A 24854-nucleotide genomic window follows, 5' to 3' on the forward strand; every position below is an offset into this window, starting at 1 on the left:
ATTAAAGAACTAAATAAATCAATCATTTCACAAGATATCTCCAGACTATTAGAATTGAGAGCCTGGAAATGAGCAGAGTAGTTATGAGTTTTTGGCTCAGAGACAATGAATTTCACTAATGTCAGTAGAAGCCTTCAGCCATCCCACAATTGTTTTCTGTGGATGAGGACACTTTCCTAAAGCAGAGAACAAACTACATTCAGAGAATCTGAATGATTGCACATAACCATAAAATTCTCTGGTCTCTCAAAGACAACCACTGTGGCCTCCAGATGATTCCAGAGCGTTGTCCCACCTTGAGAGCCTCAAGGTGAAACCCAGTGTGGTCTGGAGTCAAGGCCTGGTGTTGAGTAGAGGCTAGTTGTCTGTGTGGACTGGGTTTGAAGGACTGTTATTCTGAACTTCTAACTTATTTATTTTTCTAATTGGTTTTGCCGAAGAATTTGCACTAAGAATCGGTATCTGGGTACCTTTGTAGTTAAGATTGCGTAGTAAGTGGCAACTTGTAAAATTTTCACTCTACTCATTTGAGTACGTTACAATAAAGCCAATTCTGATTCTAATTCTATTCCAGTGTCTATACTGACAATTTGCTAGAGAAATCTGAGAATAAGCCCAATGCCCTACTCTCCCCTTAGCTCCATATCTTTTAAAATGTATTTCTAGTTTTCATTTTTAATCAGGCCCTTTGCCTCATCTGACAGTAATATTCCAGACTCCAATAATGCTCTTGGCAAATGAATTTCTAACTGTTCTCCCTATCCTTCTACAGCTTTGAACTGTTGACACCTTTATCACGGACTCCCCGACTACGGGAAATAATCTTCCACTAATTCCTCTGTCAAAAATTTTACAAATTAAAAATGTTCTAATACATTTTCTTTTATATGCTGTTCCAACGCAAATAGTCCCAGGGTTTCAAGCCCCTCATAACTAGTTTCCCATCTTGAGCATCATGCTGGCTTGCTGACATAGTTTTAATTAGAATAGCTCCTCTTAAACAAATTTTGGGCAGTTACAAACAAATTTTTGCTACACTTGGGCCTAGATCAACAAACTTTCAAAAATGCAAAACTGCAATAAGATGTTTGAGATTGGGACAAGATATCTGCTAGGGTGATGCAAAGGAAACTTTGGCCTGTACTGAACCTGAGCTGTACACAACCAAGGAACCTTACTTTGCAACTATAAATATTTTTTAAGAGTGCTCTATGCTCTCATCAATGCCATATATGGGAATGTTTTATTCCTGAATGTTAACATCTTATTATTGGGAGGAGGAAGAAATAACAAATTTGTGCTTGGCATAGAAAACTATATAAATATTTCTGACTGCTCTTACTATTGTAACAGCTTGGTTTGGTTAGTAATATGGTTTCAACAAGTCAGAAGATTGCATAGTAAAACACTTTTCTTGAGCATTTGAGCACTGTCAATACTCTCTCAGAACTGCACTATCAGCAGCACCATCCCATCCTTTGGGAAGCTATGGTTTAGTATCTCATTCAAAGTGAGAGTCGGGGCCAAGTGAAGTTGAAAGCTGAAATTTTGTGGTCACAAGCTCAGAGGCAGCAATGGCTGCTGTCATTATTAAACACTGCCCATCTAGATACACTTGTTAACAGGGGTTATTAAATAGCAATTAAGAATGGGACCTATGAATAATCTTTACCTTCCTTACTTACAGGAGCTGAGGCCAACTGCAGCTTCCTATTGCTGATCTGATCTAATCTAAATCAAAAGGCAACAACTCATCTTCTGCAAAGATTGGAAATGGTTTTAGTGACCAGCAACAATTACATTGTTTCTTATCTTTCACAGCTATACTCACACAGAATTAACCTTGCTGCTGTTCAAGCCCTTTCCATCATTTAGTACGATCATGACTGGTTTTCACCTGAACTCCGCTTATCTGCTGAATCCCATCATCATTTGATGTCTTTAGTCCAGAAAGTTTTGAATATCAGCCTCAAATCCTCAACAATTGAGTATTGACAGCATCCAGATTTCAAAGACTCACAATGCACACTTGCAGGCATTTCTCATCTGAAGAATGGCCTGGCAGGCTTTGTTTGTCAAGCAGCCAGGATCAAAGGAGTTCAGAACACTGCTTATGAAGCATTATTGATTAGAGACCAGTTAACAAATTGCTTGTTTACATTGCTTGGGCAACAATTTTCAATTGCTTGATAATTATTTCCTGTCTAGGTTCCTTCGTCTACTTTCAAAATTAAAGTGAATAAATACATATTGTTACAAAATCTAAATTTAAAAGAACTTGTTTCCAACTCCATTTTGTGCAAATTGAGTATGAAGTCCCAAAACACAGCGCACCTTACAATACAAATTACAATAGCACTCTCATCACCCCTCTCAACTCCTTAGCTCTTGATTAACAATCAAGCTGCTTATCTAACATGGTTCTGGATGAGCAAAAATAATTTAATATTGGGACTACTGAAGTCATTGTCTCTGGACCCTGATCCTTAGTTACGAATACTCCATGCCTCTTCCTGGCAACAACCTTTAGTTTGAACCAATGAAGCCCACATCCCATTGAAGAATGAAGGGAAAACACCTCTACATTCTACCCTATGTAAATATGAGTACATCCAGACTTCGGCTGTCAGTGTCTTAACTCACATCATAGACCTTACCTCTAACACCTGTGTTTGTTGATTTACTTTGGTTCCTAGCCAAATATTATCTTGACTTCAATATTCTCATTCTTGTTTCCAAATTCTTCCATGGCCTTGAGCCTCACTATCTCTGCAATCCCCCCAGTCCACAATCCTTTGAAATATTTGCACTCTTATTCTGGCACACAGTGCTTTCCCAATCAAATTTTCCTCAGTCTCATATTTTATCACATAATGCTCCAATGATGCACTTTGGGCCACGTTGTCATGTTTATAGTGTGTCACAAGTTGCTGTAAATACTGGGACATAAAATCAAAAACGGCACCATTTAGGCCCTCATAAAAGGTACACAAAAGTAAGAGTGCAAAATAATGACTTCTCAAAGCCAAAGAATCTTTCGTCCTCCAGTCAGACACTTTTATATTGAAACCTACCAATAGTTGCTTTGAGTATTAGTATTGGAAAAATACACTTTGTTGAAGCTTTTTATCCCAACTTCATCTGGACATTCTTAATATCAATGTAAAAAGGGGGATATTTCATAATGTATAAGGAGAGTGGTCATTAATTGACAATGGCTATCTAGCTTAACATCAATCATTGGGAAAATGAGTCTATTGTAAAAGATTTACCAGGATGCCACCAGGAATGGAGGATTCAAGAAATAAAATTAGACCAGAAAGACTAGGACATTTTTTTCAAACTGGCGTGTAGGATGTTGGGAAGTGACCTTAAGGTTTATAAAATCATGAGGGGCATAGAAAATGTGAATAACAAGTGTCGTTTCCTTAGGGTCGGGGATTCAAAACTATGGGGCAAATATTTAAGGTGAGAGGAGAAAGATTTGAGGAGGATATGAGGGACAACTTTTTATTTTTACACAGTGGTTTTTATGTAGAATGAACTGCCAGAGAAAGTGGAGGATGTAGGTACAGTTACAACATTTAAAAACATTTGCATAAATCCACGTATAGGAAAGATTTAGAGGGATATGGGCCAAGATCAGGCAGGTAGGACTATGTCAGCATGAACTTGTTGGACTGAAGGGTCTATTTCCATTTTGTATGACTATGATGGTCTAGTAAACAGCATCAAGAAATATAGAGAATAACATTTAAGACTGACTTGGAAGAACAGACTCTATAGGCTGAATGGCCTACTCCTGCTCCAAAAAACTTGCCATTAGTGGTAGAGGATTTCCCATGGAAACTACACCAAAAGACGTCTGACAGTTAACTGCTGAGATGTGTTTAAATTTATACTATGCAAGTTGACTGATTGTTTATACTTAAACCAGGTAGCCAACCATCAGCCATCATCTAAACTTTCTATGACCAAACTTCTAACACAGTCCATCTGCTAACCAATAACCACTCTCTTCTCATGCAATATAAAATATTGCTCTACTTTTATTCTCATGAGTACCATACCCTGATGAAAGCTGTGTCAAAATGTGTCTCTTCAGCAATATTCATACTATCTGATTTCTATTAATGTAGAGGCTTATACAACCTTCCAGTATTGACCTAGCAGCATTAGCCTATCAAAAGTAGACAGGTAACTTCTATTTTTAATATATGAGGCAGAAAATTGTCACATGTATGAATTAAGCTTTGCAGAAGTCGGTGTTGCAAACCTTAACTTTCAAGTTTAAATTATGGTAAATAAACTGTTTGCTGTATGCAACAGCAATCAAATATAGTTATGCTGCTCTTGAGAGTGCAGTATGCGCCAATTAACTAAAAAGATGACCAATTCAACGTTTGTTACAAGGCAGTGAGGCCAGCCGAACTTCCGAAAGTGGCTTTTATTTTACAACATTTAATTGTATCCTTGTGCATAGTATTCAATTTCATAGCAAATGATTGAAGAGCAATCTAATCAGATTTACATTAAATTTAATAAAGCAAGCATGGAAATGTAAACAGTGCACAGAATACAAAAAATCTTCAATTGTTCATGTAATTTATCGGGTCTGGGAGGTTTTATTAACAAAAGTTAAAAAGATGGAAAAGTTAGTTTAATTATGAAAATATTTTAAAAATAACATGGGATAGGAGAAAGACAAAGGATAGAATACATTGCACCTTGCACAAGTATCATGGAATAAATTGCTTCTTTTGGTACTGTAATTTGTTTGACATTTTCAGAAACTGAGATTTGAATGTATCTCGATCAATGATCTGGACTTATGAAGACTTGAGGAAAGCATCTATCATTTGACTTTGGAATCTATGAGAAATAGGTTGTAGCAGTATCAACAGAAATCCAAACAACTTGACAGCTCAGAGATGGCACATGTTAGCAAGAAAAAAAAAGTTTTACTTCAGTGGTCTGCTGTTCTTTGAGAGCCACCTGCTAGACTACAACACTGGAAGAGCTCCAGTTCCTCAACAATAGTCTCATTCTTTAGAGCGTCATCCAGGTGAGGGATCTTCTTTTTATGCTAATCTGGGAGTGTGCCCTCTTTATCCAATTGTTCAAGGCCAAATGCAGCACTACTATTTTTACTCCCAGTTCAGATCAGCTGACTCAGTGTAGACTGAAGACAACATTTTCTGATTTGCACAGCTAAGCAACTCAAATGTTTCAAAGTTTAAATGTGTTGAGTTGGCTGGGGTGCTGCAGAATGACATTTCACACTAGTGCCATCGGGCTACTCAAATTTAGGGCAGATTTGAAATACACACTGACCCTAAGCAGACAGTGTCCTTTATCCTGTGAATCCAAAAGTCCAGTTCCAGTATTTGGGAAAAAATTTACAGTTTTTGGCCAAAGCCACAGAACATTTTTCTTTTAGGGATGTTATCACTACATGTGGCTCATACATTTTAAAGTAATTCATAGGCATATTTAGATCTCATTTATTTTAATATATACAAAGACAGAAGCTCTCACATTACATTTAAATACAATATCGTCAACAGAAAAGTCAATCAGAATCAGATCCAAATTAGTTAGATCCAAAGTTTATTAGAAGTTACAGGGAATTTCTGACACTACCTTTCAATTCTCTCCTATACTTAGGCACCAGTTCAAGAAACAAGACTTCTAAGAGTCTTTCGGGTATCGAGACCTTGCAGAATAGAATCAATACACATCAACTTATTGCACTGTGGAATCAACTTACATGTATACTGTGAGTTCAAAGAACCAAGCCATCTTCTACCGCCATTCAGACATTTACCTTTCTTGAAACCAGCTGTGGAATCAGCTGCTCTCCTTTTTTTGAAGGGCAGTCTTCCTCATTTTATAGACTGTTAGTGTTCCTCAGTACTTTAGCTCAAATATCAGTAACACAGCTGTGCTAAAGAACATGGATTCAGTGACTGAATGCAGGAGTTAATTGTTCTAATTGAGCTCTTACTATTAATGCTCACTGAACAGCATGCTGCTTCTGCCCCCATTCTCCATTTCATGGACCCAACCTGAAAGCACTGGGATATTTTGGTTTTACAGATGAAAACACGATGTAATAGTAATTTCCCCCCCACACACTCTACCATACACTTGCTGTGAACTTTGCAAAAAGATCTTCCAATAACAAATTTCCATATAGAACAGAAAATAAGAGTCACGAGGTTCTTGAAATGCTGTGACCGCTTGTCTCTGTTAGAGAACTATTTGAAACACTAGATTGGCTTCCATGGTCCATCTGTGATTGCTCAATGCTAGTGTCACTACCATGCAGAGGTAGAAGCCCATAGGTCTCAATATCTTGTGTGGCAGACATGTCCTCATGGTCAGTTTTAGTGAGAACAACCTCTTCATTCTCAGCTGCACAATAATTTAATGTGTTATGGTCCATTTCTTTTTGAAGGCCACCACTATGTGAAGACACTGCTATTTTGTTTTCTACAGAACTTGCACCAGGTTGTTTATGATCAATGGCATTAGAATCATTTAATAGATCCTCGGTATTTGAGTTGTCATTGCTTAATGGCTCAGTCATGTTGCTGGAGCTCTGTGTGGGTGTATTCTGTTCGGGAGCCGCAATACCTTCTGATATGATAGCAGCAGTTTCTGCCACCCAGTTTAGATCACCACTTAATGGTGTGACCTCAGAGCTTGGATTCTGCATGCGATTTGGCTGAATGCTATCAGCCAAGCTGGGAGTACCACTAAGTTGGGCTGCATCAGAACCAGCTGTAAGGTGGTTGCCTGTGTCAGCTGGACTTGGCTGTGCACTATCTATTGCAGTGTTGTTGTTGAGGTTGTCCTGAAGTGTTGTCTGGTTGGCCTGGCCAGCCTGTTGATTCTGCAGTAACATTTCCTGAATGCGAATTTGCTGAAGGATGGCAGGTAGCTCATAGTGATGGAAGAAGTAGATCATTGAATGCTGGATGGAGGAAAAAAATCCAATTAATGAGTAATGCTGATGTTGTAATCAATTCAAATTTTATACCAGGCCTCTCGACACACACAGACACGGGAACAAACACAATATAATGCAAGTCAACTCCAGGGTCAACAATTAATATCCTGCCCTTAACTAGTGAATGTCCCTTTCTTAACATAAAATTGTAACTTATCAGCTGTTCAGGCTCCTGCAATGTAACTGTGCGTGATGTTTGGACATTCTTTTCAAAGGCCAATAGCTACCTACTTGTTATAGGACTCTGCAAAGTTGACTCTTGACTTCTCCCTGTTGGTCTCCCTTGTCATATGGCACGAGTAAGAGAGCTCACTTATCCAGTTCTGATACAGTTCACATTCAGAGACAGTTTCTTAGAGCAGCAGATTCTGGAACCGACCGGAGACTAGGCGATATTAGACTTGGTATTGTGAAATGTGACAGGATTAATGAATGTACTTGGAGTAAAAATAACTCTAGGCAGCAGTGATTATAATATGATTGAATTTTACATTGGTTTTGAAAGGGAGAAGAATGAATTTAAGGCTTGCGTTTAAAAAGGGCAATTATGTGGACATGGAAACTGATTTAGGTGAAGTAAACTAAAATATTAGGATAGGAGACAGATTAGAAAAAAAGCAGCAGCAAGGAAAATTTCAGAATGTTCAGAGTAATTACATACCTACAGTAATAAAAAAATTCAAGGAGACCCACTATCCATGGTTAACTAAAGAAGTTAAGGAGACCATCAAACAAGAGGAGAAAGCATTATTACACAAAGGTGAGGTGTGAGGCCAAACGACTAGTCAGAATACAAAGAGTGGCAGATAATGGTTAAAAGGTTAATCAGGACAAGTAAATTAGAGCATGATAGAAAGTTAGCTGGAACTGAAAAAGCAAACAGTAAGAGTTCGTACAGATATCTAAAAAACAAAAAACCAAAATGAGAATAGAGAGTTGACAATAGATAATAAAGAAACTGTGGATGTAAAGAATACGTGTTTTGCTTCGGTCTTCACTCAAGATAGAAAAATATCCCGGTAGTACTCATAAATCATGACGTTGAAGGAAGATAGGAACTTGGTGAAATTATAACCACTAGGGAAGTGATACTGAGCAAAATGATGGACTTGTAGGTCCTGACGGACTTTGACCTAGGAACTTAAAAGGTAGCTAATTGAATAGGTGGCGTGTTGGCGTTAATTTTCCAAAATGCATAAAATTTTAGAGTAGTAGCATTAGTTTGGAAAACAGCATTATACAATTCCTTTATTCAAAGGAGAAAGGAGACAGAAAACAGGAAACTGATGTTTATAACATGATGTCTGTCACAGAGAAAGTGCCAGAATTGATCAGCAAGGAGGTTACAACTGGGCACTCTGAAAATTTCAAGGTAATCAGGAGGAATCAGAATAGTTTCATGAAAAAGAAATTCTGTTCAATCTATTTGTTGGAATTCTTTGATGGAGTAATGTGTGTGAACAAACAGGAGCTAATTAATGTACTTGAATTTCAAGAAGTCTTTGGACAAGGTTCCACACAAAAGTTATTATGTGCAGTATATACTCAAGGTACAAGGCATAAAATACTAGCATGGATAAGACATTGGCTGGTTTGCAGAAAACAATGTATGCGTTAATGGGTTGCTTAAAGATTGGAAGGATGCAACAAGTGGGGTCCAGTAGAAGTAATTTGTACAAATTACATAGATGAAGGGATTGAAGGCGCAGTGGTTAAATTTGAAGTTAACATAAAGACAGGCAGGAAACTAAACTGTGAAGATGATGAACAAGGATGCAGGCTGGTATAGATAGGTTAAGTAGGTGACCAAAACTCTGGCAAATGGAATATGTGGTAAAATGTGAAGTTGTTCATTTTGGTAAGAAGAATAAACTGCAGTGGATCACTTAAATGGACAGTGACTGTGGAATTCTAAAATGTACCGGATCCAGATGTACTAGTGTTCAAATCACAAAAGGTTAGCAATCAGCTATTAGGATGATAGTTTTCATATAATTTGCATATAGGTTGGGTAAATCAAAATCACTAGCAACACCAGGGAGGAGGAATTCCTGGTGTGTGTATGGGATGATTATCTTGATCAATACTTTAAAGAAGCAGCTAAGAGGCCAGGCCAATCTAGACTGGGTATTGGGTATAAATAGTAATTGGCAAGAGTGACCACAATATCACAAGATGGAGAGTAATATAGTTGATTCCGAGACTTCAGTCCTGAATCCAAATACAGGAAACTACAATGGTGAGGGACAAGCTAGCTATGATAAATTGGGGAGGGTTGCTTAAAAGGGATGACAGAGGATAGACAATGCCAAACTTTTAAAGAATGCATGGAACAACTGTTCATTCCTATGTGGCAGAAAAGCAAAATGAAAAAGATAGCCCAGCTACAGATAATAAGGGAAATTAGGAACAGTATTAAATCGGAAAAAAGGGGCAAACAAATTGGCCAAAGATAGCAGCAAACCTGACGATGATTGGCAGCAGTTTGGATTTCAGCAAAGGACGACAAAGGGATTGAGTAAGACGGGAAAAACAATGTGTGAGAGCATGTTTGCGGGGCAACATGCAAACTGACAGTAGAACCTTCTATCAGTATGTGAACAGAAAAAGAGATGTGAAGACAATAGTAGGTCAGTTAAAATCAGAAACAGCAAAGTTTAATGGGAAACAGATAGCGTATCAAATAAATTCATATTTTAATTCTGTCTTCACAAAGGACACAAATAATATCCCAAAAATGTTGAGGAACACCCGGTTTAGACAGATAGAGGATAAAGGAAATTAATGTTAGTAGGGAAATGGCACTGGGGAAATTGTTGGGGCTTAAAGGTTGATATTTCCAGGATCTGATCATCTAAATCTGAGCGCTCTTAAGGAGTAGCCCTGGATATAATGGATGGATTGGTGGCCACCTTTCAAACTCTAGAACAAGTTCCATGGATTGGAGGGTGACTAAAGTGACTCCACTATTTAAACAAGAAGGTAGAGAGAAAACAGGAAATTACAGATCAGTTAGACTGACGTCAGTAGTAGGGAAAATGCTACAGTCCATGAGGACAGATTTAATAGTAGGGCACTCCGAAAACAGTGACAGGGTTCGACAGCGTCAGCATGGATTTATGAAAGGGATAAACTGATTGGAATTTTGCAAAGATGTTAACTAAGAGTTGATGAAAGGGCACCATTGGATGTGATTTACTTCGGCTTTCAGTAGGCTTTTGATATGGTTCTATACACAACATTGACGTGTAAAATTAAAGCATGTGGGATTAGGGATAGTGAACTGACATGGACAAATAAACGGCAGGCAGACCGGAAACAAAAAAGTAGGAACAAATGGGTCACTTTCTGAGTGGCAGCCAGTGACTAGTGAGGTACTGCAGAGCTAAGTGCTTGGGCCCCAGCAATGCACAACATTAATAACTTAAATGAAGGAACAAAATGTAATATCTCCAGATTCGCATATGACAAACACGGTCGGATGGTGACCTGGGAGGAGGATGCAGAGACGTTTCAGTGTGATTTGGACAAGTGGGCAAAAGCACAGCTGATGGAGTGTAAATGTGAAGTCCTTCACTTTGATAGGAAAAACAGAAAGGTGGATTATTAGCTGAATGGCAATGGATTGAGCAAGGTGGGAGTGGAGTGGGGGGTGCATATCAACACCTGGGTGTCCTTGTACATCAGTTTCTGATGCAGATACAGCAGGCAGTAAAATAGGAAACATATGCTGGTTTCATAGTGAGAAGATAGCAGTCCAAGAGCAGGAATGTTTTGTTGCACTTGTACACGCCTTGATGAGGCCACACCTGGGAGTAGTGTGCGCAGTTTTGGTCTTCTTATCCAAGAATGGATGTTCTGGCTTTGGAGGGAGTGCAACAACGTTTTACAAGACTGATTCTGGGATGGCAGGTCAGATGTTATGGATCAGTTAGGACTACTGTCACTGGAGTTCAGAAGAATGAGGGGAGACCTCATTGAAACCTGTACTATTCTAACAGGATCAGACTAGGTAAATACAGAGAGGGTGTTCCCAATCATTGGAGAGTCCAGAACCAGGGGTCACAGTCTAGTCTAAATATAGGGAGTAGGCTGCTTAGGACTGAGATTGGTGAAATTTCTTCATCCAGAGGGTAGAATCTTTTGCCAAAAAAAGCATTTGAGCCAAAATATTAATATTTTCGAGCAACGGACAGATAGGGCTACAGGACTCAAAAGGGTAGGGTGGAGAAAGTGGGAACAGGGTACTGAGTTGAATGATCAACAATGAAAAAAGTGACACAAACTCTAGCCAGGAGAAAACTGACAGCCATTCAAATCTTCCATCTATTCCAGCTAATCTCTAAAGTCTTGCCACAAAAGAATCTCCTGAACTACTCACTACAAGACAAAAATGCTCTCATCTGCTGGAATTGCTCATTAATGGATAATCTTCGAATACAAAGCTAACCTCACCGAAATATGTTCCTAAAAAAAACTTTCTCTACCTGCACTTCTAATAATAAATGCAAGAAAATTATGGATTGAGATCAAGACCATCTGATCAACTGTGTTCCTGTTTTCAACTAGCCCACCAGGCAAAACATCCTCTAAAAGATATCTGCTAACATAGCCACAAATCTACATCTTTTGCTAGTCCCATTGCTATGTCTCCTTATGCACTTTGAGCTCATGTTGCACATAAGATATGTTTCCTGCCCTCTTTATTTTGTTCCAACAAAGCTGCTACCCAACTACTCCCAGTCCCATCTTGCTATTTTTAAATAGTTCTCCCATTTTCCTTTAACTCTGCTGTTAGAAGCCTCTCCTAACAAATACAACTCCTGATGTGAATACACTTGCAAAATCTCAGCCAATTTCCAAATAACCCAAAAACACTCTCCTTGGAAGTCCTCAAACATGTTGTCAGTGCCCAAAGTCACAGGTGGCATCCTAAGCGCCCATGGCAAAAGGTAAATTATTCCTCCTCATTCATCTCCAACTTCTGCAACTTTTGACACAACTGACCTTCACAATCCTCTTCAATGCACTGGCACCATTGTACAGTTGAGTGAAACAGCTCTATCAATTGGTCCAGATTGTACCTAAAGACTCAAAATTCCTACAGCAAAGACATGTTTTGTCTGTTTTCTATTTTTTAACCATTTTGTATCCCTGGTAATGCAGTATCTCAACTCCATGAGCTCTTGTGCATCAACTTTTCCTGGAACACCTTAAGAAATGCTTTTCAAAAATCCGAACAAAACTATATCCATTGCTTGCTCTACTGAAAACTCTACTAGTTACATGTTAAAACACACAATTTGCTAAATAGGATTTCTTTCATTTAAAAAAAAAGATCATGTTAACACTGCCTACTCCGACAACTTTTTAGGTGATCAATTATTTGTAACCTGATGATTGGTGTCAGTTTAACTGGGTTACAGTTCCGGTCTTCTCTTAGCAAATATAAGAATGCTACCTTTCAAGACACAAGGTTGAGCCAGATCTAGGGAACTTGAGTGCCAAAAGAACCCTGGATGTAGGCCATCAAGTCCAAGGATTTGCTCGATTTTAGTCCCATTAAATTCAACCGTCCTGTTCAACGTATGAATGTTAAGTTCCTCACACATTAGATCATTGTTCCCCAATTTTCCAGGAAGATTTATGTGCCTACTACTGTAGAAACAAACTTCAAAACATTTGTTTAGTAGTTTTCAATGCCTTACTCCCCATTATAATTCCTCTTGTATCAGATTTTAAACGATCAATATTTACTTTGCTACTGTCTTTTTACATGGTTTATAGAAGATCTTTCTCCCTCTTATTTTTACATTTCTTGCTAGTCTACTATAATTTTTATTTTCTCTCACCAATTTTTCATCCTTCGCTGCTTTCTAAAATTCTCCTAACCATCAAGTTTATTACCCTACTGGCAACATTTTAATCTTATTCTATCCTCAACTTTTTTAGTTAGCCACGGAGAAATCACTTTTTCTTTGGAGATTTTACTTCTCAGTACAATGCGAGTATCAATACTTTCATGAGGGATGGGAAGAAATTTAGAATAAAAATGAAGAACTCCAAGAATATACCTGAATAAACAGCCATGATGTCACCAAAGCCAAGCTGCTGTATTGCCCATTGAAGCGATAATGGTAGGCGTAAAAGGCAAAGTGATACAAGTAAAAGAATCTGTAAAAAAAAAAGTTTATTCGTAAAATTTTGGTTCGAGGACATACATTAGCCCATCAAAATAAGTTTGTTGAGACATGTACTTCAACTGTACACACAAAAAGCTGGAGATTGTAGATTAAAAAAAACCTCACGTAACTTAAATCAGGATGGCATAAACGGTATTAGAGGCTACAAACCGCTTGTCAAGATGATTAGAACGACCGAAGTGTACAATACGTAGTCAACTGATAACACTGAGTTCTTTTGAGAACAATTCATAATGGACATCACTGCACATTTTTCTTCACATCATCAATGGTCTTCTCTGTTTCAGTACAATTTATTTAGGAATGCTGAAACCCATGGCATTCCAATGTTTTGATGCATTGATTTTCTTGCTAAAGTTCTGGGTTTGAAAAGCCTGCCAGGTTATCCATCAGATTTTGCATTTTTTTAAAAAAGTAGTTAACAACGTTTATGTATAAATTATAACAAATTAGTGGAAGATCCAAACACAAGTTCAAAAACTACCCAGTAAATGTGCTAAACTGTTGCTATCCTAGTCTGGTCGTAAAAACAAGCAAACTTAAACTGAAAACCATGACATCAATTATGCTATCATTGATAGAAAACTTCGCAGTAAATTCCCATCAAACCTTTTCCACCCTTTCTTTCTACCCTTCTTCAATGCAGAGTCCGTCTAACCAAGCAAAATACAACGGGTAAAAAACATATTAAAAAAATTGAAGTCACAAGAAGTTCAGACATTAGCTAAATTGGATATTGGTTAAATACCCACCTAAGCCAGTGCCGTTTGCTGGTGTTAGTATGACAACAAATTGCATCGTACTGGTCTGCAAGCCAAACTATTAGAATAATATAAAATGCTGTTGTTGTGTCATTGAAGAATTCAGACATTATGGCTTCCATCCCTAGAGGACGAAATTTTTAAAAATATCAGACAAGCCTGTTCATTTAAAGTGACTTACATTGAATATTAAAAAGTAAAAAAAAATCAATCTTTTGAAAAATATCAGTTTCAAAACAAATTGTTGCAAACATTGCAATCAAGATGTAACAGCAAACAAAGTCAGCAAGATTACAGTCACCAGTGCATTGTTTGAAATTGAAATTGAAATCTCTCTCACATAATCCCACCTGTAATCCAAAAGAAATCTCGGGGTCCATACTGTTATTATTGTATTATGTGTCATGTTCCCCTTGGCCTACAGAACTGTATCTGGCTGCGATGTGACATGCACAGAAAAACTCACCTGCGCTGTGTATCCATTTCCAAAACACAATTTGAATTTAAACTGGTTTGCTTTTCACAAGTTATCTATTTTGTCAAATACAAACACTTCCACAAATGACACTGTGTTGTCAAACCTCTCATTTTACAACATTTCAGATAAGTAACTGTAAAATTTTCTTAGCATAAAAGCCTTCAAGAGAAGCGGAAACACTAGACTAACATAACAACAGGGTCAGTAAACAAAAACAGGAAAGAACAAGGATGGAGACAATGAGTGACCAAAACAAACAAAATAAATTGAGGAAGAATGGAAAAGGAGTAGTAATCTCAAATTCCATTATCAATGATGAATTGTAAAAAAATTGAAAAAGCAAATCTAGTTGTTCTGAATAACAAAAGCAGCATATTCTTTTATAGTTGAGTTCTTTCTGAAATTATTTAGACATATTTCGCATTGAGTATCTGGAAATTTGGGAAGGATTAAACTAGTAAATCTAAAATGAATAATTCAGGGTAAAGCCACACAATGGCCTTATATTAAAAAAATTGTCTTTTAAACATATGCTTAATGGAATGAAACCGTATAAGCTTACATAATGACTACATTCAAATTTATTCATTAGATGTCAAATGTGTTGAATCATTCCAAGAATACAATACAATTTTTGCTGGATGCAATTATTCTCTCTTTTCTAATTATTGTGAACACTGCAAAACATTTCCTTGCTCCTACCAAACGCAACATGATTGAAAAAAAATGCTAATCTTTGCAAGTACTAAGTGTGCTCTGTCACCAGGGGAAAATCCCTCTTACTTAAATTACTCCTCAGCCAAACTGTCTCCTATAAATCCATTTTAAGGCAGGCTAAGAAGTGCTACCTAAACTTGATGGGAAGTAATTTTGCACCGAAATCAGCATTGATAGGATAATAATATTAGAATCTCAAGGTGAAGCTCCTACAAGAGCCTCACTTTTTTGAACTCCAAACTTTCCATCTGCATGAAGTTGGCCAGATGAAAGATAAAAACACATGTAGATGCAGAAATAAATGTAATCTTCAATCTGCAGTAGGGCCAAACTTTTAGTTGATACTTTGTGACCAGTTAAGGCTAACAAGTCATTCACCCTCTGAGAATCAAATACCAATCACTGTGTAATCTTTCTTTGGAGGATTGACCATGTAAGCAAAGTCCAGATCCATGCAGGAAGATCTTTACTCCGATGCCAACTGATTACTTTGATACATGCACCACAATGCAATAGTTGCTACAAGAAGGCAGAAAATTGACAGGGAGACAGTGTACGCTCACAATAATTTCAATTAGTTCGGAGATAACTCCTGAACATGAGCTTTGTGTCAGACTGGGCTGACTGCAAACAATTCCTGGCAGATTTGCTTTTTGATTTATTGTACACATGTATGATTACTACTTTCTAAAAGCTCTCCAAAAGTTGATTTGATACTTTCTTGAATAATATTGAGCCAAATGTGAATGTGGTGCATGACTAATGGAATAACTAGTTTTTCTTTTTAATTGAATAGACACTGGCATAAGATGATGACAGTTGTTGTGTAAGGCAGTCTTAAATTGCTTTGTAAGAAGCCAACATTCTTATATTGTAACCACTGATCAGACTCCCTGGTCATCAGAAACCTGTTTCCTGCACCTAGCCTCTCTAGTCCTCTTAGAATTTTATAGATTTCTATGACACTCCCTTTACTCTTCTAAACTTCAGCAAATATAGTCCTAAACAATTAAGTGTCTCTTCACACATCAGTTTAGCCAGCCCAGGAATCAGTATGGCAAACCATTTTGCACTGCCTCCCCGCGACCAGAATACTCTTCCTCCGATAAGGAGACCTAAACTACAAACTATACTCCAGCTGTGGTCTCAACTAAAGCCCTTCACACTTGCAGCACAGCATCCAAACTCCTATGCTCAAATCCTCTCATTATAAAAGCCACCATACTACTTGTCTTCTTCACTATCTGCTGCATCTTACTTTCTACGACTAGAATCGTTATATCATCGAGTATGCAAAAGTTAGACAGATTAGCTTGTAAACGAATTTTAGAGGAGCAGGTGGTGACTTGATTGAAACATGCAAGATCCTAGGGATGATTTTCAGGATGGCTATAGACAGGATGTTTCCTTTCGAGGGAAAATTTAGAACTAGTAGTTACGGTTTAAAAATAAGTGGTCACCCTTTAAGGACAGATGAGGAGAATTTTTTTTTGAGGGTCACAAGTTGTTACACCTTTCTTCCTCAAACGGCAGTGGAAGCAGAATATTTTAGCTTTTTATGGGTGAGGTAGAAAGATTCTGGATTGAAAAAAGGGGCTGACATGTTATTGGGATAGACTTGAGGAGTCAAGTTTCTACTCCTGCTCCTAATTTACTGTTTGTATACCATACAATTTGCAATAAAATTAATTATCCAATTCAATAATTAATTATATCTTCAGTTCCATTTGTATAGGGTATCTCAGTTTATCATGACTACTAGTAGCCTGATACCGAAATTCAAGTTATGCTAATCACTGGGACTTTTATCCTCGAAGTAACACTCCCATCATGACTTGAGTCTTAAACAAAATGTTAACCTGTCTTTCTCTTTTAGGTAACTATTGTGTATTACCATCAATCTTTGCTTTTATTTCAGACTTCTTGGATTTTCCATTTTTTTTTAATTTGTGGCTATTAAGGCATATACCAGTTTCAGAAAATTGCAGATGTACAATTATTCTGTATTGGCCACAATGCAATGTACAGCACTAGTCAGTTTCTGAAATTATCACAGCATATTATTTTACTCAAGTATGGCAGTAATTTTAAATTAAAAAGCAGATAATATTTCACATGCATAGGAGGGTTAGCTAACATCTGAAACTAAGATGTTAAGTATTTGTGGGATTCATCATAAGAGTTCACATTAGGTGGCCTTTCTTTCGGGGATGACGAATAAACTGTCAGCAATGGAAATTTATTCTGATTGCTCAAGTATTTCCTCCTATTAAAGGTTCAGTTTTCCATAATAGTTTCAGATTCATGAAAAAGACAGGAAGATAAAAAAATGCTACTCATTACAAAACATTCTTACCAACAAGTGCTAGTATCACAGTAAGTAAAGGAGCTGCAGGAAATGCAATTGTCATGTTCATCTCCAACATCTGCAACAAATCAACTGAAAGAAAAATAAAAGTACATTAATTTACAATATATCACGCTCATATTTCAGGTCATATATTAGACTATGCAGCTCCTTTTCAAATGCACAAGCCTTTTTATTTCTAATTAAGATATACAACCTTACACGTATAATTTTTGGAATTATTGTAATAATATAAAGAAGTGGGCAAGAACATTTTGCATTAATTATTTTACCTATTCTTACTGTATTAGAACTATTGTACCCTCAAGGTAAGTAAAGCATGCAGTGTGTTGGAACATGTGGTATTGCCAGAATAACCTTTAGTAATAAGGATGGGTTAGTGAATATTGTACAGATTTACATAAAACAGCACAGGCAAGGCCATTTAGCACAAACAGTTCGCGCCGTGCAGCTCCAACACCGCCACTCCTATCAAATCGCATCAGTATAATCCTCTACTCTCTTCACCTTAGTGTGCTTATTTAGAAGCAGTGGGCTGGCTCCTAAGTGATTACTCCATTACTTAAGAGAAAACAAAGTAGTGATGCAGGTTAACAAAGCCAATCAGTTCAACGTTGTATTTCTAGAAAAACAGAAGAGTAGAAAGCTTGAGCTAAATTCATATTTAACTTTGATTGAACCCCAGTTAGAAGACTATGTACAATTGTGGTCACCATACAATAGAAGGGTAGTAAAAGGGGTTCTTGATGGTGCAAAATACTCCAATGAGTATGCTAGAAATGCAAGATAATACCGATTAAAACAGGCTGAACAGGCTTTTAATAAAGGATGACCTAATAGAGGGCTTTAGAATATGAAAAGTTTTGCCACAGTGGCCATAAAGAGAATGTTTCCACTTGCAGAGAAGGCCAAAACTTAAGGGCACCAATATAAAATAGTCACCAAGAAATTAAATGGGCCTTTCAGAAGCAACACTTTTACCGAAAAAAAGTGATAATTTATATAGTTTGAATAGACGCTAAACCCATAGCCACTACCATCTAGTAGGACAAGGGTGACAGATACATGGGAACACCACCCTCCAAGCCATTCATCCTGACTTTTAAATACTTCACTGGTTCATCCTAGAACTCCCTCCTCAATAATTTTGTGGGTCTACCCACACCAAATAGACTGCAGAAGTTCAAGAAGGCAGTTCACCACAACTGAGTCAAGAACAATTAGGAATGGGCAATAAATGTTATCCCAGCCAGTTATGCTCACATACCATGAAAGAAAAAGAACTCTAGGTTACAAGGCCCTACCTTGAACATCTTCCTATTTCTAGGATTTGCTCTGGGTTTACCACATTAAAAGAACAATGGTAATGATTCAAGTCAAGACCTGTTGTGGCCTATTTTTCCCCAAAGTTGCCAGTTGCTGTTAGAAGCAAGTAGCAACAGGTCGATTGTATAACAATTTAATAGGTTGCAGAAAATTGGGACAAGACCAAAAAGAACTTCCCATACTAAAAGTGTTCCTCCCAACCTTTGGGGGCTCACAATGGACATTAAGTGCACGTGCATTAAGTGCACGTGCACTTCAGACTAGCAATGGACTTCAACAAGAGGAGCAAATGTACAGTGCATTAAAGACTAGTGTAGAATTTCCTTTTCCATCTCTCATCTTCCTTCCACACACACTAGGAATTTTTCGAAAAGAACAAAAGCTGAAATGGAAAGACATAAATCAAAGGAACATACTTTGAAACATTATGGGATGCTAGAGGTGAAAGGAAATGGCTTATGCAGCTATTTCCCTGAATATGGAAGGTAACATATAAACTTACTACGGTTCAGACAGCAGAAAGTTACACTGAGACAGAAACAGATGAAACATTAAACAGTATTACAGACATTTCTTCAATTAATGTCCTTGAGGTTCCACAAGCTAGAAAGTGAACTGGGCCAGCACTCAATTATCCCGTTTTTCATCTACAAGGTACAAGTTAGGATGTCACAGAATACTCTCTACTTCTCTAGATGACCGCAGTTCCAATAACATTCGAGAAGTTCAACACCATTCAAGCCAAGACAATCTGTTTGACTGACATACCATCTATCACCTTTAACAATATCTCCCCTCACCACTGACACACAGTCAGAGTGTACCATCTGTTAGCAGCACTGCAACATTTCACCAAGACTCTTTCAACAACATCTTCCATATCAGCAGCAGCCTCCACCGTCTAAACTAACAGGGCAACAATATGCACGAGCACAACACCACCTGGAAGTTCTTGTCCAAGTTACATAATAGCCTGACTTGGAGGTACATGACTATTCCTGGCCACTAACTGGATCAACTTCCTAGAAGCCCCTTCCTAACAGCACTGTGGATGCACGTAGTCTGAACTATAATGGTTCAAGAAGACAGCTCATCATCATCATCTTAAGTGCATTGAGGGATGGACAATAATTACAGGCTTATCTTGCCCACATCCTATGAATAAAATATGTAAAATGTTCCAGCCTTGGCTCAGCAAAACTAAAAAGGGTGACGCTCAAGTGCAGTTCTCAGGGAATGCTGTATTTTTTCGACATGTCACATTTCAGAATGAGACATTAAACCGAGACCCCATTTACTGCTGGGACGGTTGTTAAAAAAAATCAAATGGAGATAATTTTAATGAAAGGAGAGTTATCCATCATACTACCAGATGTGAGAACAGAAGTCAGATATTCAGCCAATCAAGTCTACGCTACCATTTGTTGACATCATGGGCTGAGCTGACAATCCTTAACTCAATTTTCCTGCCTTTTCCCCATAATCCTCGATTTCTTTATTGAATAAAAATCTCTCTCTCAACCTTGAATATACATATCTCCAATATCTTGGCCAATATTTAGTCTTCAATCGATGTCACAAAATAATTCTGATCATTATCACACTGTGGTTTGAGAGTTTGCTGTTTGGAAAGAGCTGCATGTTTCAAACATTATACAAGAAGTATTTTCGTGGCTGTAAAGCCCTTTAATGTATCTCATGACTGTAGATAGCCTTATGCAAGGATAACTCTCACCTCTGCTTTGTTTTAATGGCAACTTTACAACTTCATCATAGAATGGTCACCCATGTGAACTGGAGTGGAACATTTCACAAGGCATTAAACAGTCATGCATTAACATTTCATAGCATAACATGAAGTTGATGCACATAAACAAGGAAAGAAAACCAGGGTTTGTTTTGTGAATTAACAAAGTGTGAAGCTGGATGAACACAGCAGGCCAAGCAGCATCTTAGGAGCACAAAAGCTGACGTTTCGGGCTTAGACCCTTCAACATAGAGCCTAAGATGCTGCTTGGCCTGCTGTGATCATGCAGCTTCACACTTTGTTATCTTGGATTCTCCAGCATCTGCAGTTCCCATCATCTTTGTTTTGTGAATATATGTCTGTTCTTTGTAAGCACTTGGACAAGAATTTAGCAAACTAACATTATTTAAATAAAATGGCTACCATTCCTGCTCACTTTACGTGAAATTCTCAATAGTGACGAAATCTTATGGCACAAGCTTACCAATAAAGACAAAAATTTGATGATGAGAGTAACGTAACAGCATTGAAACCGACAGCGTCTGCGGAAGAGAAAGTAAACACAGTCAAAGCTTCTCCTAAAACCGAGAATTCGTTGCAGCTTGCAATGTATGAATTATTTCTAAACTTCAATTTAAAATAAAAAATTGCAAGAAACTAGTAAGTATATACCTACAACACGAATGTTAAAAAAAATCCAATATTCTGCATCTTTTACACAGGATAGATGCCAGGGATGCAATTTAAATCACAGTAATTCAGATCTGCTCTCAATTCAGGAAGTCAGGCAGTTTAAAATAGCAAGAGAAGAAATCACAAAATAGGTCTGACACCAGGATATATTAAGAATCAATGTCTTACTTCATTATGCTGTAATTCTCGCTGGAACAACTCCTCCAAATGGAAAGACTGTTATGCAAAGAGAACTCTCACACAACTAGTGGACTGAACAAACTTCAGGATCTGAGGTTCCAAAACGAGAAGTGGCTATGTGGCTCTTTCAGCAGCCCACAAAGGCTTAGTGTGAGTTCTTCCCTACAATTCAACTTCATTCCATAACCCTGATACAAAATACCCATTCCCAGCCCACACAATCATTTAAATTCTTGATAGAATGTTTTGCATGAATATCTCCTGATCACCAATGGTCAAACAGAATCCAAAACATTCATCTATCCTAATTACATCACTGCACAATTTTGGTTTGTCACCTTGTGTAGTGAGGAACTCCAGAATCATATGAATCATTTAATAATAATTGATTATATTCAATCCTATAAACATCAATTCAATTTCTAGTTACAGGTTTACATAATCAGAATCTAACAGGGCAATAAGCCACTATTTTCTATAGTTTGATCCCATAATAACATTTTTTCCCCTTTTTTAGAGAAGCATCTAATTGCTTTAACAGTAACTCGGTACTTTGCTTAAATTACCTTCCCATCTATTTTAGTCTCTGTCTACCGAGATGTGGGTATTAAAAAGAAAAGATATTCCTTTTGTCCTAACGTATCAACTTCATATCCCCTGTCATTTGAATTCTACACCATAATGATAAAATCTTGTAAATTCTTTTGAAGACTACAATTTGATCACTTGAAAGCATCTTACTGAACCATCCACAATATTTAAAGGTGTCTGGATTATTTTTGAAGAAATTACCTAACTCAGTAGCTCCATCAGGAACAAAATTATCTCAACGGTTAAGCAAGAATAAAACTAAGGTGCTATTTAGAATTTAATAAGTACAATCTTCAAACTAAGCTAAGTGTGGGGCTGTTTTTCAAACTGACCTTCTTGGCCACATAGTTCTAATGTGTTGAGCCCTCAATTCTGAACTCAATATGTAAACCAGAGTTGACAACACACATTACATAACTTCAGATGAACTAAACGGCTTCAAATACACACAGTCACTTGACGATGATTTCTGACAATCACCAAATCTTCAGCAAGCTTATCAAGACAACTGAACTAATAATTCCCATATATCAGATAAGAGTTACTGCAAAACTGCAATGAAGTAATTTAGAGTGAATTGCAATCTACTTCAGAACAAATATCTCTCCCATTTCCTATTTATATAGGATGAACACTTTTTGCAACATTACAACTCACGTTTGTGTGTTCACTCAGAGGTGCTTGCAGAACACTTTAAAACATTAAACAGAAGCAAAGAGTGGATTACAAGTATTAAAAGGCAATTTATAAAAGCAAGGAGAAAGATGACGAGACGAGGGTGTGCATAGTATTCCAAAATCTGGGACATACAAGCTACTTCTAGCTGTTAAAACACTCATCCATGCATTATCACTTCTAGACTCGAATACTCCAACATATTTTGGTCAGCCTCCCGGTGTCTATCCTTCATAAACTTAAATTCATTCAAAACTCTGCAACCATTTCATTCAAAATCCTTGAGTTAATTGACCTGCACTGGCTCCAGTTGAGAACTGCCACAATATTTAAATTTTTCATTCTGGTTTTCAAATCTCTCTATAGTCTTGCTCCTGTGCCTGTACCACCTCCAGTTTGAACCCTGCAAAAATCAAGGCACCTCCAATTCTAGTTTCCTGTCCCGTTTCTCAATTTTAAATGGTCAACAATTGTGAGCTGTGAGCTACCAAGCCACAAGTTTTCAAAATATCCTGCTTAGAACTTTCTAACTAGATGCTTTTTAAAACTTATCTGTTAAATGATCATTGGCCTCAATTATCACTTTTATGTGACTTGACATCAAATTGTAATTGATAATGGTGCTGTGAGGTGCCTTGAGATGTCTGACCATTATATCGGAACTACTTGAATGCAAATTGGTCCTGTTGAAGAGTTTTCTTTAGTGGGGGCAGAGGAGAAAGAAGAAGGGAAGTCTCCTGATGCCATGTTCAGAGCATAGGCGTACAATGGGGAGCGAAAAGAAGTCAAGACTTTTCACTCATACTTCTGGAAGTTGATTGTAGGAATGACAGACATTAATATGGTGCACTAACATACTTACAAATATAACCATGATGACGAAGGCTGCCAGATAGGAGGTTCTCGCCATCCACATGCTAACAAAACGATAGTGCTCCCCAGACACTACATTGCGTAAAAATCCTGGTTGAAAAATAAAACATTGATGGGAGATAACCAATTTATTGAGCGTTTTTATAAGCCATTTGAATTAAAATGCTATCATTTTGCTTCAAGTGGCAATTACATTTTAAATGTCAATGACAATTAATTCATTTGGAATGGAGCTCACAAACAGCTCTAGCTGTGGACTTGAACTTACTGTTGCTTAAGTGGTTCTGGCAACATCAGGTTAAATTTGTTTCCTGGTTAATTTCTATTAACACACATATATAAGCCCATCAATTATTAATTATACCAATGGTTATTGAAGTTATATAAAATACATTAAGACCAAGAACTGAATAAATTCTGATATATTTTGAATTTAGAAATACCTGTTCAGGAAGAGAAAGTTATGCTCTGAAGACATGACAGACTAGGTTTGTGTTCTCCGAAGCATAAGAAATTAAGGAGTGATCTTATCAAGGTATTTATGACTAGCAATTAGATCAGTTAAAAACTTAACGGGATGTAGACAGCAAAGAAAGAATTGGAAAACAAGTTTCAGTAATGTGAAGAGTCAAAACTGTCAAAACTACGTTGGCCTCCAGAGAAGGTTCAGGGATAGGCTATGAAAGGAATCAGTATAAAGAGAAATGTTCAATACTTTGCATCAGTCCTCACTTGAAGACCATGTTCACTAAAAAAAAATTGTATTATCAGGCTAACATCACATTTTAAGACAGAATTAAGAATCTGGAAAAAGAGCAACTAGATCAGATTATATTTGCCCTAGTTGCCTCAGAGATTGGACAGATGCTACATCAACCACAGTCAAATTTCAATACCTACTGCACTCTGGGTTGTAGGCTAGAAGGTTGCTCATTTTTGTCCCTATCTTTTAAAAAGCTGATAAACCAGACATCAGTCAGGTTAGGCCCACTAATTGGATATCAGTAATAGGAAACATATTTCAGGGAATAATTAGGGATGCATGATAAAAGTGCTTGTATATGGTGGGACATACTGCAGACACCCAGCAAGATTTCATTGAAAAGGTCATGCTTTTAACATAACTGTACAGTTGCAGCTGTCATTAAGATTATGAATGAGGGAAGCCAAATAGACAGACAATCTGACTTCAAAAGCTTTTGTTAAGGTAATGTAGACAAAGCTTGA

General features: G+C 37.4%; 1 protein-coding gene across 2 annotated transcripts in view; it reads right to left on the minus strand.

Moving 5' to 3' along the window:
* Positions 1 to 5488: 5488 nt before the first annotated feature.
* The window catches only part of tmem259 (transmembrane protein 259), a 57440-nt gene continuing 38074 nt past the window's right edge, over positions 5489 to 24854 (minus strand). For both annotated transcript variants that reach the window (XM_048559846.1, XM_048559845.2), the window contains exons 6-11: positions 23617 to 23717; positions 21100 to 21157; positions 17531 to 17614; positions 13971 to 14103; positions 13090 to 13189; positions 5489 to 6979 (exon numbers count right to left, since the gene is read on the minus strand). In XM_048559846.1, the coding sequence (XP_048415803.1) occupies positions 6215 to 6979; positions 13090 to 13189; positions 13971 to 14103; positions 17531 to 17614; positions 21100 to 21157; positions 23617 to 23717 (1241 nt within the window). In that variant the 3' untranslated portion in view covers positions 5489 to 6214. The remainder of the gene's footprint in view (positions 6980 to 13089; positions 13190 to 13970; positions 14104 to 17530; positions 17615 to 21099; positions 21158 to 23616; positions 23718 to 24854) is intronic.

The sequence above is a fragment of the Stegostoma tigrinum genome, chromosome 30 (assembly GCF_030684315.1).
Source record: "Stegostoma tigrinum isolate sSteTig4 chromosome 30, sSteTig4.hap1, whole genome shotgun sequence".
Lineage (NCBI taxonomy): Eukaryota > Metazoa > Chordata > Chondrichthyes > Orectolobiformes > Stegostomatidae > Stegostoma > Stegostoma tigrinum.